At 40.3% G+C, this 12721-nt stretch overlaps 1 protein-coding gene across 5 annotated transcripts in view; it reads right to left on the minus strand.

Annotated features, from left to right (window-relative positions):
• XPO1 (exportin 1) overlaps positions 1 to 12721 on the minus strand; it is a 39054-nt gene that overhangs the window by 25631 nt on the left and 702 nt on the right. The window contains exons 2-5 of one of the 5 annotated variants that reach the window (XM_035322430.1): positions 12600 to 12670; positions 9055 to 9186; positions 5307 to 5408; positions 1374 to 1446 (exon numbers count right to left, since the gene is read on the minus strand). In XM_035322430.1, coding sequence (XP_035178321.1) covers positions 1374 to 1446; positions 5307 to 5408; positions 9055 to 9180 — 301 coding nt within the window. In that variant the 5' untranslated portion in view covers positions 9181 to 9186; positions 12600 to 12670. Of the gene's footprint in view, positions 1 to 1373; positions 1447 to 5306; positions 5409 to 9054; positions 9187 to 11806; positions 12066 to 12599 lie in introns of those variants that run through there. The other 4 variants (XM_035322431.1, XM_035322429.1, XM_035322432.1 and 1 more) reach the window with 4 other exon arrangements.

A 12721-nucleotide genomic window follows, 5' to 3' on the forward strand; every position in this document is an offset into this window, starting at 1 on the left:
TGAGAACAACTTCCAAACACTGAAACGATATGCTCTTAGTCAGGAACATGGGTGTATGGTACATGAAGATACTCTACTAAGTAGAGTGTCTTCTGCACACAGAAGACTTAACTTCAGGGTGACCCCCTCAGCTTGCTTCTCAAAAAGACACAGCTGTATTTAAGCCTCAGTTGAAGTTGTTTCATACAAGTCTAACGCTGCCACTAACAGAATGAATGTGAGACTGAACTCTGACTTCAAGAGCTACACTATACCTGTCAACCTACTGGGGTGAGGTAAGAAAAATCGCAGAGATGTGGAAACCTCCCTCTCCACATTTGTTTTCATCGACATTTACAAGTGCATTTTAATCAATATAGTTTCAGAACTTAAGTACTGGCAGTAAAACTTCAAAGCACAGCTTCACACTATTAAAAATAGCTCGCAGCAGAACACGGAAATTTGGAATAACTTTAATGAGTTCCAAAGCCAGTATTTAGTAAAAAGACAAGTATAGAATGGTGACAACATTCAAGTTTTGAAATGTCAAGAATTTAAAATGGTTATACTTACTGCTCTGAAAGCTAAGTTTCATGACTTGACAGAAAGCTTTGTGACCGTGCAGTAATTCTGTACCACTGAGGTACCTCTGTTTACTGTAACTGTACTGACAAACCTCTAAAATTCAGCACGTATTGCAAGCCATAAGGGAAGAAAGAATAAAAACCCTGTGTTTTAGGGCTCACAAATTCATTGCAGTGACTAAGACTGGAGTTTGCCCTACACTGCAGTTTATTTACCATCTAGCTGTACATACACATACATGAATTAAAAGACTTCATAGTACCTCACTGCCTTAAAGAATGAATGACCATTAATAAAACAAGACACTCTACTTACATACCATTTCTATTTTAAAATAATTATGACTCCTTATGAGTTCAAAAAAGTCAAATCTGCATATGCTACAAGAGGTAGCAGTCTATCAGAAAAATGAGAGCATACATGTGGGGCTGTATTCGCAGCCCAGACAGGCTGAAGACTGCCAAGTGCAGAGAATTCACTTCAAAGCCAGAAGCTAGCCCCCAAAGCCTCTTCAGATTAAGTTTGGCCTACAAATCAATACAACGTTAAGTGATGATGTTTTAAAAGTATCAGTTACACCTTTTACCTTTCCATGACACTTAGAACTTCAGGTGCTTGCCATCCTACTGAAACCACTATGGCAAAAGGGGCAAGACATGGTTTCATCATCCAGAAACACAGATGTCTTATTACAAAAACCTACTAGCCTAATTGTATTTGAACTTGAAAATTATTTACATGGGGAATGATGGCCTAAATCTCAATTAGCATATGTACGTTAGAAGACAAGGCAAAAATTCTCTCCCTACCTTCACACTGGTTCCTCGGAAGAATCTTCCATCTTGTTTTAATCACATTTTCCAAGATTTGCAGTCCATAATACTGAAAGTGGAGAAGAGCTATATGTGAGTATGTTACTGTAGGACTACCTAACATTCAGGACTCTCATTCAATCAGACATTCACGCTTAATATCTAAGACTTCAAGAATATTAAACTAACAAATTTATTAAATATGTCTATTCACCCATTTACTGAGGTTTCATGCATTTTTTTCATTTTATTTTTGCTATACTATGTCCTGCTGTTTGATCATGCTCACACCAGGAGGAAAAAAAAAAGGAAAAAAAGAAAAGCCCTCTGGCAGACAATTTTGGCTATCTGGAAGAGAGAAAGTAGCAGCCAGATATGAATTTGCATCATAAATGACTGCTCATATGTTCAAGTACTACCACAACCAGGCTCCTAAAATATTTAGCAGCTTGGATGGTCTCAAGCTTCCTATCGTTCCTCTAAGAGCTGAAAAAAAAATCTTGTCTTAGCATCACATGTTCTGACACTTTTCTTTAGAAAGTACTTCCCAAACTTCACTGGTGTGTTACTTTAGGAACAGCAAGACAACCCACAGGTTTATTCAATTTCAATACCCACCCCGATATGGCAGCTATTTCTACTATTTAAAGATGAACTTTTATGCTCAGTCAAAGAACAATAAAAATGTAAGTTCTTGGAAATCCCTTTACCTTTCAGGAATTCCTTCCTAGTTTCTTAACTGAAAAGATTACATATGCAAAATAATCAGTAAGGCCAGTCCCTCTGCCCATTTATCCCTACTGCCAACTCAAAGTAATAGGGAAAGAAGTTTTGATGTGATCAAAAAACTTTAATATGTAAAACCCCATTAGCATGAATAGACAGCAGAGAAAAGGGGACAGATAATTTTGCATTTGCTTTAAACAGCAGCTGACTAGGAAGAAGAAAAAAAGTATATCAATGCCTGAAAGGTAAACTCATGTTTTTACAGTTAAAAGTTTGGCTGAGAATAAGAGTTCTTTTTTAAAATGGTTAGTTGTTATACAAAGTAGGATTATAAGCATTTCAACCAAAGGGATCATATAAACTTCAGCTTAATTAAAAGAACACAATGTAGGCTGTCCCAAACTACATTGCATTTTAATACCATTTTTGCTGTTCTCATCTTAACATAACCTACATTCCCTCCCCCTTTGCTTCCCTCTGTGACCCAAGCTCCCACCAGCTTCAAGTGAGGGTCCCGCATCTGCAAAATAGTCTTTAGAATAGCGTCATCTTCCAAAGTCTTGGGTACAGAGAAAAAAATATGCAATAACAGAAAATTGGCAGGGTATTCCTTTCTTCATTATCAGCAGTAAAAGTTTATCAACTAGATTTTAATCTACAAATTTACAATAGTCATCTCACATAAAAACTAAAAGAAATCAAAGGGGATGTTCATACAGGAAAATGTACAGAAACAGTTTAAGTAAAATGCCTCACAAGAAGCTATTTCAGTCACAGCCAGAGATTTATAGATGTCATCTGCACCTGATCCAGGCTAATGAAATAAAATATACTTAAGAAAAGCTTCTAACAACATTGGAAGTATGGCCACTGATAATCAGACAGTGCTAACTTTCCTGAAGGAAAAACGACAGTTTTATTTCCAGATTGTACAGGCACACCTATTAATAGCCTTTTCATCTAACCAAAAATATTGTTTTCTTCCACATTGTTTTTTTCCCCCCCACAAGTCAACTTACTCAGTCAGCCTCAAAATCAGAATGGCAAGCCTTATTTCATTTTATATCAACATTACATGATCAAACAGAACTTAGAGGAAAACCTTGACAGAAACTATGGGCAGAAATCATCCTCAGTCTCCCCCAGCACACCTTGGGTTGCAAGTTGCCACACACCACCCCCCCCCCCCCCCCATATGCACTCAAATATCTAATTTAGACTCATGTACCTTAAGCCACAGAGGTTCATCTTGTCTAGGTTTCTACTCATTCTTTTGTACACACAATTTCAGTTCTGCCCTCCGCTAGCCTCTTGTTCATCTCTTCTTATCTTTTCCTCAGCACTAGTAATATTCATTTTTCTCTAATACTTGCATGTGGAATGAAATGGGAACACTAATAAAGTTACTGTATACAATCTTTACCTATGCATCTTTCTTGCCGTACCATGTTTTAAGGTTTTGTGAGACTGCCTGAACACACTGCAAGGGGCCATGTTGTTTTTTTCCATTTGTTTAAGTTTTATTTGATTTGTTATAATTATTTTCAGTACTTCCCTGATAAAAAAGATACACAAAGTCCAAAAAAGTCACTGATGCCAATGGTTCTGCCATCTGAAGTATCGGACGTGTACTTTTTATTTGGTAGTGAAACAGCACACACGATCACATTTAAACCAAGCACAAAACAGAAGTCTTTCCAATATGCACTTGCTCTTAGTTTATTTCTAATCATCTCACAACGATTCACTGCCAAGTTATGAAGATGAGGGACAGGTAACAGCAAAGACTGAAAAAAACATGAAATGATCCCTATGGTAGAAATTTCTATGGCACCCTTATTACTTATTCTATGCACCAAATCCCCTCCCTCCCACCTCCCAAGAAACAAAAACAATTGATGAACAGAATTCAGTTAAAGGGAATCAAAAGGGTAGACCTTGTGGAGGCCTGCCGTCAAAGCCTAGCTGTGTCAGTTGCACAGGAAGACACCCCTTTTCTTCCTATTACAAGCAATCAACATAATGGAACATTATGATTAATATCAGGTAGTGTTAACAGCTTTAATTAAAGAAAAAATATGATTGCATAAAAGCCAAATGTCATAGTGCATAAATTTAGCACCAAATCATTTGCAATTTATGTAAATTGAAGAATTCTTTACCTGTTGCTTTCTTTCTGTTCCTCTAATCATCTCATTTTTCACAAGACAAATTTGAGTTTTTAAAAATACTGTTGATAAATCAACTTAAACATTAGTAACGTCTGTCAGTATAAAAAGCAAAGTTTACCAGGCAAGCAAACAGGCAAACACTGTTACTTATAGGTTAGCACTTTGAGGAAGTTCTTTGAACTGTTTTCCCCTGAACTTTAGAGCAATAAAAAAATTTGAACCGAACTGGTTTCATGAAAACCTCCTGAATTCAGATACCATCCAACCATGATCATTTTCTGTTCGAACACAGTGTGTATCAAGCAGAAAAACATGCATGTCCATTACTTAAGGTAATCATCAAACTTAAGACAGTGAAAACACATTTCAATCAACTTTTCTGTTCAAACTGCAGAAATCTTGGTAAAGCCTTTAAAATGGTAGACAAATACTGAATGCTGTCCCTCTAGTCTCTACCATGATGGATGGATTTCAAATAGCAGTACAAAGCAAATGCGTTCTGCATATTAGTAAAGACTAATCTCATAATACAAAGAGTTTGGGGTGCTTAACTTTCATCAACTGCTCAAAATCTTGGCCTAATAAGGTTTCTATTTTGTCTTCAATATACCTAGGGACAAATTCTCTCCTCAGTTATGTGCACATGGCTCTCATTAACATCAAAGACAGCCAAGCACTTACCCAAGGACAAAATGTGGCTCTAGGAGACTTTTCATTACTCAGATGTATACATATACCAATCTGTGGAACTGGCATTACGCATGTATGTGCCTTAGAAAAAAAGAGAAATTCTAATTTCCAATTTAGTTTTTTTTTTTTAAAAAAAAAAAAAGGAGAAAAAAACTTGTCAATAGAAGAGGAGATTTAAATATTTTGTCCATTTATGGTTCTTGTCTAAAGCCAACTTTGGGAACAAGACAATAAAAACGTGGTTTGAATCAAGAAAGCCTATGGCTAAAAATGAGATACCTTCCTCAAAGTTTATGAATGGAAGAAAGAGGAAAACCAAATAAATAAAAGTTGATTTGCTTACTTTGGTATTCATGTTCTGAGAGAACTCCAAAATAGTATCAACTCTTGTCCACGCATCGGGATGTTCTTTTAAGTGAGTCAAGACTTCTTGAGCCATTCTTTGCTATAAACAAGTTTGGGGAAAAAAATAGCATTAGCATTGGGTTATTTTAGAAAAACTATTCTATCAGCTAAGACATTCATATATTATGTCATCTTTAAATCACGTATCCAAGAATTAGTCAGAATTAAATCAGAAGCAACAGGTCACTTAAACCTCCTTCTGTGTCAATTAAGGTCTTTTAACAGTCAAATCCAAGGAACGCACTAGTACAAGATGGTCAATGACTTACTTCCCTCTTCCATCCTGAATAGTTCTTCTAGACCAGCAGTGAAGATGTGAGAAAACCACACAACATACTAGGGCAAGAAACTTTCTGCCATCCAAGAAAGTGTTCTAGATAAAATTTTATTCCAGGGCACCCGAACTTTCTAGTTCTACTGAAAGTGTTTATGTAAGACACTAGCTTTAAGGAGTACTGCACCATGATGCAAAGTTCTTGATATATGAATTTTTTATTTTATTTTGAAGAATCACAGAGCAGAACTGAAGTTCTCCAATCCCTGCTTGTGAGTAATCCCTTAATATATCCAATAGCTTACAAAAACAGTAACTACTTACTGGGGGGCAGCAGGGCAGCTGGTTATCTTAACAGTTTTTTCCTCCTTGAGACTGCCATAACCAATTATTACTAGGTATTACTAGGTACTGTGGCTTCAATAACTTGCCAAAACTCCTCATCTGAAGCAATTATGCATTGAAACAGGTGAATTCATTTTAGGTATTCTTTTCAGGCCTGGATGTCCATAAACATCTTTTTAAGAAGCCAAATGACATGAGCCATTTCCAAAAATGCAGCGTACTGACCAATCCTGCAGCAAATTACATCACCTACGAGCACCAGACACTGCCTTCCAACATTTTCAAAGTTATGAGAAAAAGTTACGTGGCAGTTAACAAAGATTAATTTGTTCTCCCACTGCATTCTAGAGTCAATTCAACAAAATTACAAAGCAGATAAAGCTTTAACTTCACCAGTTATACCTTACTACAGCTATACAGATCCCTAGTTGGCCGTAAGAACATACTTGAGCTAATTATCAACTAGCATAAAAAACCACACTTGTTCATTAAGACAGAAACTCCATCAAAACTCAAAAATCAATACACATATAACACAAGAAACAGCCAAATTGGGTATGGAATTTATCCAATTAAAATCCAAAGACAAGACAGCACATAAAAACTATGTCTAAAGACATCTATACAATACTGGCATCCCTAGTGAGGAAAACTGAGTGCAGTGGAATATTCCCCAGTCTGATACTGACTTGGACTAGCAAGTCCCTGTAGGTTCCACATGGAGCAGTACCACCTGGATATTACTTTAACTTAAGAAGGCAGTATAACAATTTTCTTGCAGTACCACAGAGAAAAAAAAAAAAAAAAAAAGGCAGTTCTGATGCAGTTCAGTTTAAGAATCACTGCCATGCTGAATGTGGGCACACTTTTACGCTGACCCTCCCTGGTGCTTCTAGTACCAGTGACATATCACAGGATCAAACGTGAATACCACTAAGATCCATATATGCTCACTATCCTTCTCCCAAGCCTTGTGAAATTCACTCTCATACCCACCAATACCCTACACTACTGGACATCAGCTCCCATAGTTTCATACAAACAGTAATGCTTAACCATGACCAAAGCTTCACTGTGCCATTGCTAGAGAAAAGTCAGCCAGCAAACAAGTATCCCCTCCAAACATGCAGCTGCCTAACAGACCCATGGAATTAAGAGTCTGGGACGAATACAGCTAAACATCCATGTGAGTTGTCCCAAAGCTACTTCAGTTGTGCTAGGAGCATTCCTTCTTTTCAGGAAGTACACCATAAAAGCTAAGAACAGAAAAAAATCTAGAAGCTGAAGACAGAATGAAGCTTCTTACTTGCCTAACACAGATCTGCAAATAGTTTTGCAAGTAGCAATATGAGTTAAGCAGGAGACATGCTAAGAATTACGGGGAAGAAGGCAGGTAGATTTGAAAGCAAGTTCAGCATGGGCTATCCAGACTGCATCCTAAACCTTTTTTCCACATTACTATATCCTGTTCCAGACATAATGCTGTTAATATCCCAATATTTAGTTTCCTCGATTTCTGTTACTTGCATCACCTTGTAAGCCATGTTCTGAACTGGCAGACTCTCCAATGAAGTGCTTTTTCCTGCAGGAACTTTTGAACTTCTCTTGGAAGAGGTAAAAGCTTACAGACATTCACTGAAAAACATCTGCACCCTTGGGAAAATACTAAAATAGCAAGCTAAGTTTACATGAAAGTATAACATATTAGTCCACTTATCTGTTAAGTTTCTATCGTGATCCCCTTTTGCCAGTTAATAGCCTCCCCTTGCATTTGTTTCTTGTTGCATTGATTTTCTAAATACACAAAACTATACCCAGCTGATTTATATTAAACAATTTTTCCCAGTACAACAATGGCTATTTGATCATTGCATTTAGTGTTAATCCTCTACTCTCCTTATATCTCTTTCCTATGTTTTAAGGTCAATTCAGACCAAAGAATATTACAAACAGTGCCTATTTTGTAAGTCAGTACAGTAAACAAGTTATCACTTACAAAACAAGCACTACCAAAGGCAAAAGCTACAAGCCACTTTGTGACAGTCATCTAAAAAACTACAGCTAATAACTACTTGGATTTAGGAAACTGAAAATACAAAGATTTCCAAAAAGAAACATGGGGTTTTAGAACCCGCAGGAATTCACATTAGAAAGCCTTACACAAGTTTTTTTTAGATATACAAAACAAGTTCAAGCAAGTATATTTTCTTTTTATTCCAATAGTTGGAAGGAAGGAATAGAAAGGCATCAGCTACTTTGTCTCATTTTAATTCACTTTTTATTGTTGTGCAAGAGTATCTTAGTAAGATGCCTGACACTGAAACTCCCAATTTCTTAAGCATGGACAATTAGAACTCGCCAGAAGAGGATCTATGCCAACACCCTTGTAGCAATACTTGCTTTCAACATTAAGTCTTTTTTCCCAAGTAGTTGGAAACTAGATAAAAGCAATATAAAATTCACTTTCAAGACAACATATGCTCACAGACACACACACTCCCCCGATTTGAACTCAAATTTCACAATTTGCACTAAGTCCTGAGAAGAGCACAAGAAGAATCCGTGCAGAGGAAAACAGTAATGGGGGGAAAAAGAAGATAAAAGGACAAAATCTTCTCTTCATACATGGAATATGCTTTTTTATAAGTATAAATATTCTAATGACACTTTTTTCTCTTAAATACAATCCTTCAGTGAGGCCACTATTGAGTTTATGGCTTCACAATCCCGTCCACAATAGTTAACTCAGACTTTCCTGATGAACAAAGGCCCAGAAGGTGAGCTGCAAGCAACAACACTCCTGCCAAGTTGTACTTGCTCATCTCTGGTAATAGCAGAAGACATGCTAGAAATGAAAACACACATTAAACTAACATTTTTCTGTTATTTCAATGGGCATAAAAGCCTGCTTTAAACAAGGGCACATAAATTACCACAGATATTCTAGTCAATAGCAGAGTAAATCTGTTAACATCACAGATTTTTATTCAAGTAAATTAATTTTGCTCAACTGGTTAGCTATAAGGTCGAACACAGTCCATATACACGGGTTCAAAGTTCATGTTACCTGTGCGCCTTCTCCATGGTACAAGCAGTTCACCACGTTGTCCAACAGATTGATATCCAGTTTCTGGTTAAAATCCAGCAGCTGACGAGCTGCATGGTCTGCTAACATTGTCATAATTGCTGGCATAGATTACTGAAAAATAAAGAATTTTTTTTATCAATTCATAAGAACTTATTAGGTGCAGTTGTAAAGTAGTTGCTTCAATTTAAACATCTCATTTGATTGAGATGAGCTACGTTACCAGTACTAGGTAGCACCAAATACACAAAACTCCCACCATTGTTAAACACAAGGACAAACCCATACTTAAAATTCACACGTTACTGCCCCAACCAAATTCTCAGGGTGTTCAGCAGGCACAACCCATAATAGCAGTTTGACTAATCAATGGGCCACATTATCAAGCAAGCTGAGCAACTTCTTTCCAAGCAGGCAACAGCCCCTACAGTTCCCTGAACATCTGTAAACCAGTAAGTCTGCTGGTAGAAATACCCAGTAGCAACCACTCTGTGATTCTGTACGACGACCCAAACCCGTACTAGCAATCTCAGTAGAATTTTAGGCTTTCAAGGCCAACATGCACATCTGGCTCTGAAAGCTTTTAAACAACCAGTTATGGAAGTGAAACAATCTACGAACTTGGTGAGAAGTTAGCCACAGAGGTCATTTTTCATATACTTGGATAAAGAGCTCACACATTATCTACATACAAGCAAGCCATTGCCACTGAAATTAAGGCGGTTGCCTGTTTGAAGGCATTTCAAGATGAAGTAAGGTGACAGTTAATTCAGCATACCACCTTAGAGAACTTCACACTGGAATGGAAAAGCCCTCTGGAGGTTTCGGGTCCCATAACACACCAACCCCTTGCCTTAGATCTAGTAGCCTCAACATTTTGCAAAGGAAATTAGGTGGAGCACGTGCGACCATGCACATTAAAGATGCTTATGAGCCAGAAACTGGTACAAGATGAAGGCACCCCCAAACAACAAGACAAGCCAAAACCCAAGGAAGTGCGGATCAGAAGCTACACTCCACTCCTTTTAAACCAGACCCCTGCTGGGAATAACTTAAGTTTATTCCCCTCTTCACACAGCAACTGTAATATATTCCTACCCTCTTATCTACAGTTCCCTGACATTCCCCCTCTTTTTCAGAGCCTTCCATAAAGATACAAATTTCACGCCGAACCACTCATTTGAGAAATACCCTGAAGTTTGGAAAACTGCAAGGTCATTCAAAAAAGTTACACTAGCACTATCAGCATGTTCAAAGAGATACGATCAGTCTCTTCTGGAAAGAAACTGCATTCACATGGAAAACAACAGAAATCAATGTACCCAGCCCACCCCTTCTTTAGGGCAAGCTCAAAGTTCTGCTCTTACTGGATAGCTTCACGGGGAAATAAGAATTCATTTCATCCCTTACATATTTAAGTCTTATGCTTAAAAGTGAAGAGCAAGACAAACCTGTGACTCAACCCAAGCAATTGCTAATTAAGTGAAAGTCCTACAGTAACATACAGACAGGGAAAATCTTTTGCTTAGAATGTACATTTGCAAGTAGTATCAAGCAGTTTTGTCTGCTTCTATTTAGAATTATATTAACTGAAAAAAATAACATTTTAGTAATATTTTGAATAAATAACTCGTGCAATTAGTATTACACTAGTGTAATCATTTTGAGGGGTCCATGGCATCATCCAGTCAGGCTTTTTACAGCATCTCCCTGGAAAAATACGAGGAAATAAACATCAAATAGAAACCAAAATTAATTAAACCCTGCATCTGTCCTCCACCCAACTCTCTAAGTTTTGGGAATTGCTCAGTATGGAAGCGAGAAACAAAACAGCAGGGAAAGCTGATTTCCTTCTTCTAACTTAAAAGGGCACTTCAAGACTTCACCTGGCATAGGGGCAGTGAGCAGCACTCCTAGGAGGAAACCCAGCCAATTAATACGCTCTGCAGTGTAGAGCACAATTGCTCCCACCAGCCGCGCGTACTCGCAGGCACGCCCCTCTCCTTTCGCATCTGCCCTCCATGGCTGAAGCGGGAGCTGGGAAAGCAGCTCTCAGACCACGAGGAACGTTTTAAATCCGGGATTCCTTGGGTAGGGCCACTCATTTTAGATTTGAGCCCCCTTTGGTGGTTTTTATGCAGTCCTAAGAAGACAAACGAGCAGCCACGTGACAAGCAGAAGTTATTAACCACATGGAGGCAAAAAGGAAATGTTTTGAATAGGGCTCTTTGCCACTCCCAGCATTATCTTCAAAATGACCTGCCTGCTTGCAAACTGAAATACAGAAATGGCGGCTTTGTGGTCAATACCAACAGTAACCAACCTGATCTCCTGCTCCCAGCACCGTACCCACACGAAGCTCACAGCCTTTGGCGTACCATACTCCTACACTTTCCCCGTCATGCCTGAACCCAAGCAGTTTTAAATCTCACCTCTAACCACCACCACCAATTCTTCAACACTGGCAGTAAGTGGGGTAACAGAAACAAAGTTTAAAAAACTACACTACAACATAGCAAGAACATGACATCTACCGAAGGTCAAAAGAACTGCATTTGCAGAGAACTGTTTACATAGTTTATCCCAACTCTCGATGACCCTGGACCCTCAGTTTGAAACAACAATTAGCTCTTTAAGACACACCCGATTCATTTAAGCATGTTGCGCCCGAGAACGAAGCCATTGATTCGTAGTAGCGAGACCGAGAGCATTCCCAGGGAAGCCCGAGGCATACCTCCACTGCAGGTACTAGAGCTTTGGGGGGCAGCCATTAGGACACCCTGGGCGAGCCGCTCTGCCCTCCTCACGCCATCCCAGCACCGGAGGGGAGGGAGCCACCTTCCTCCAGCCATTTCCTTGCATCTTTCAGACGTTCCCCCAGCCCCACGCTGGTCAGCGGAGCACCTGGCACGGTGGGGACGGCAAAGCACCCATCCCTTCCCTCCCTTGCCCCACGGAGCGCACAGGGGAAATCGACCCCCAGCGGTGCCCAGGCCCCGCCACCCTCCTCCTGCGGGGCCGCCGAGCCCCTGGCTCGCTCCGGTGGGTGCCCGGGGCCGGGTGGCTGGCGGCGGGGCCCCTCCTTCCTTCCCTCCCTGCCTCCCCTCCCTCCCTCTCCCTGCCTGCCTCCGCTCCAGCCCTGCGCTCTATACAGGGCCCCCACGTGACGCGGGCGGACGTTTCAATACTGCTGCACAGACACACAAAAATATTTCTGGAAACTTCCACTCCTAATAATTTACAGATTAGGGCCCGGCTCTCCCCCCCGCACGGACCCAACCCCGGCGCGATCGCCCCCCTCGTAACGAGGCCGAGCCCCCCCCCCCGGCCCCCTCAGGCCACCCCCCCCCCCCCCCAGCTCCCCAGGCCCACCACCGCGGCCCCGCTCCCGACCTGGGGCCCCCGGTGCTCGCAGCCCCGGGCCTCAAGTCCCCCCCACAGCCTCCCTTTGGCCCCCAGCCCTCGGGGGCTCCTCACGGCCCTCCCTCCCTCCGTCCCTCCGCCCCCGGCCCGCTCCGCGCCCTCACCTCCGTGTTCCTCGCAGCCTCCTCCTTCGGAAAGTAAGGGGGGAGGGAGGGGGGGAAGGTGAGCCAAGTTTCTAACCACACGCCGAGGGGGGGGGAAAAAAAAAAAAAAAGAAATAATAATG

This window comes from Oxyura jamaicensis, chromosome 3, assembly GCF_011077185.1.
Source record: "Oxyura jamaicensis isolate SHBP4307 breed ruddy duck chromosome 3, BPBGC_Ojam_1.0, whole genome shotgun sequence".
NCBI classification, from domain to species: domain Eukaryota; kingdom Metazoa; phylum Chordata; class Aves; order Anseriformes; family Anatidae; genus Oxyura; species Oxyura jamaicensis.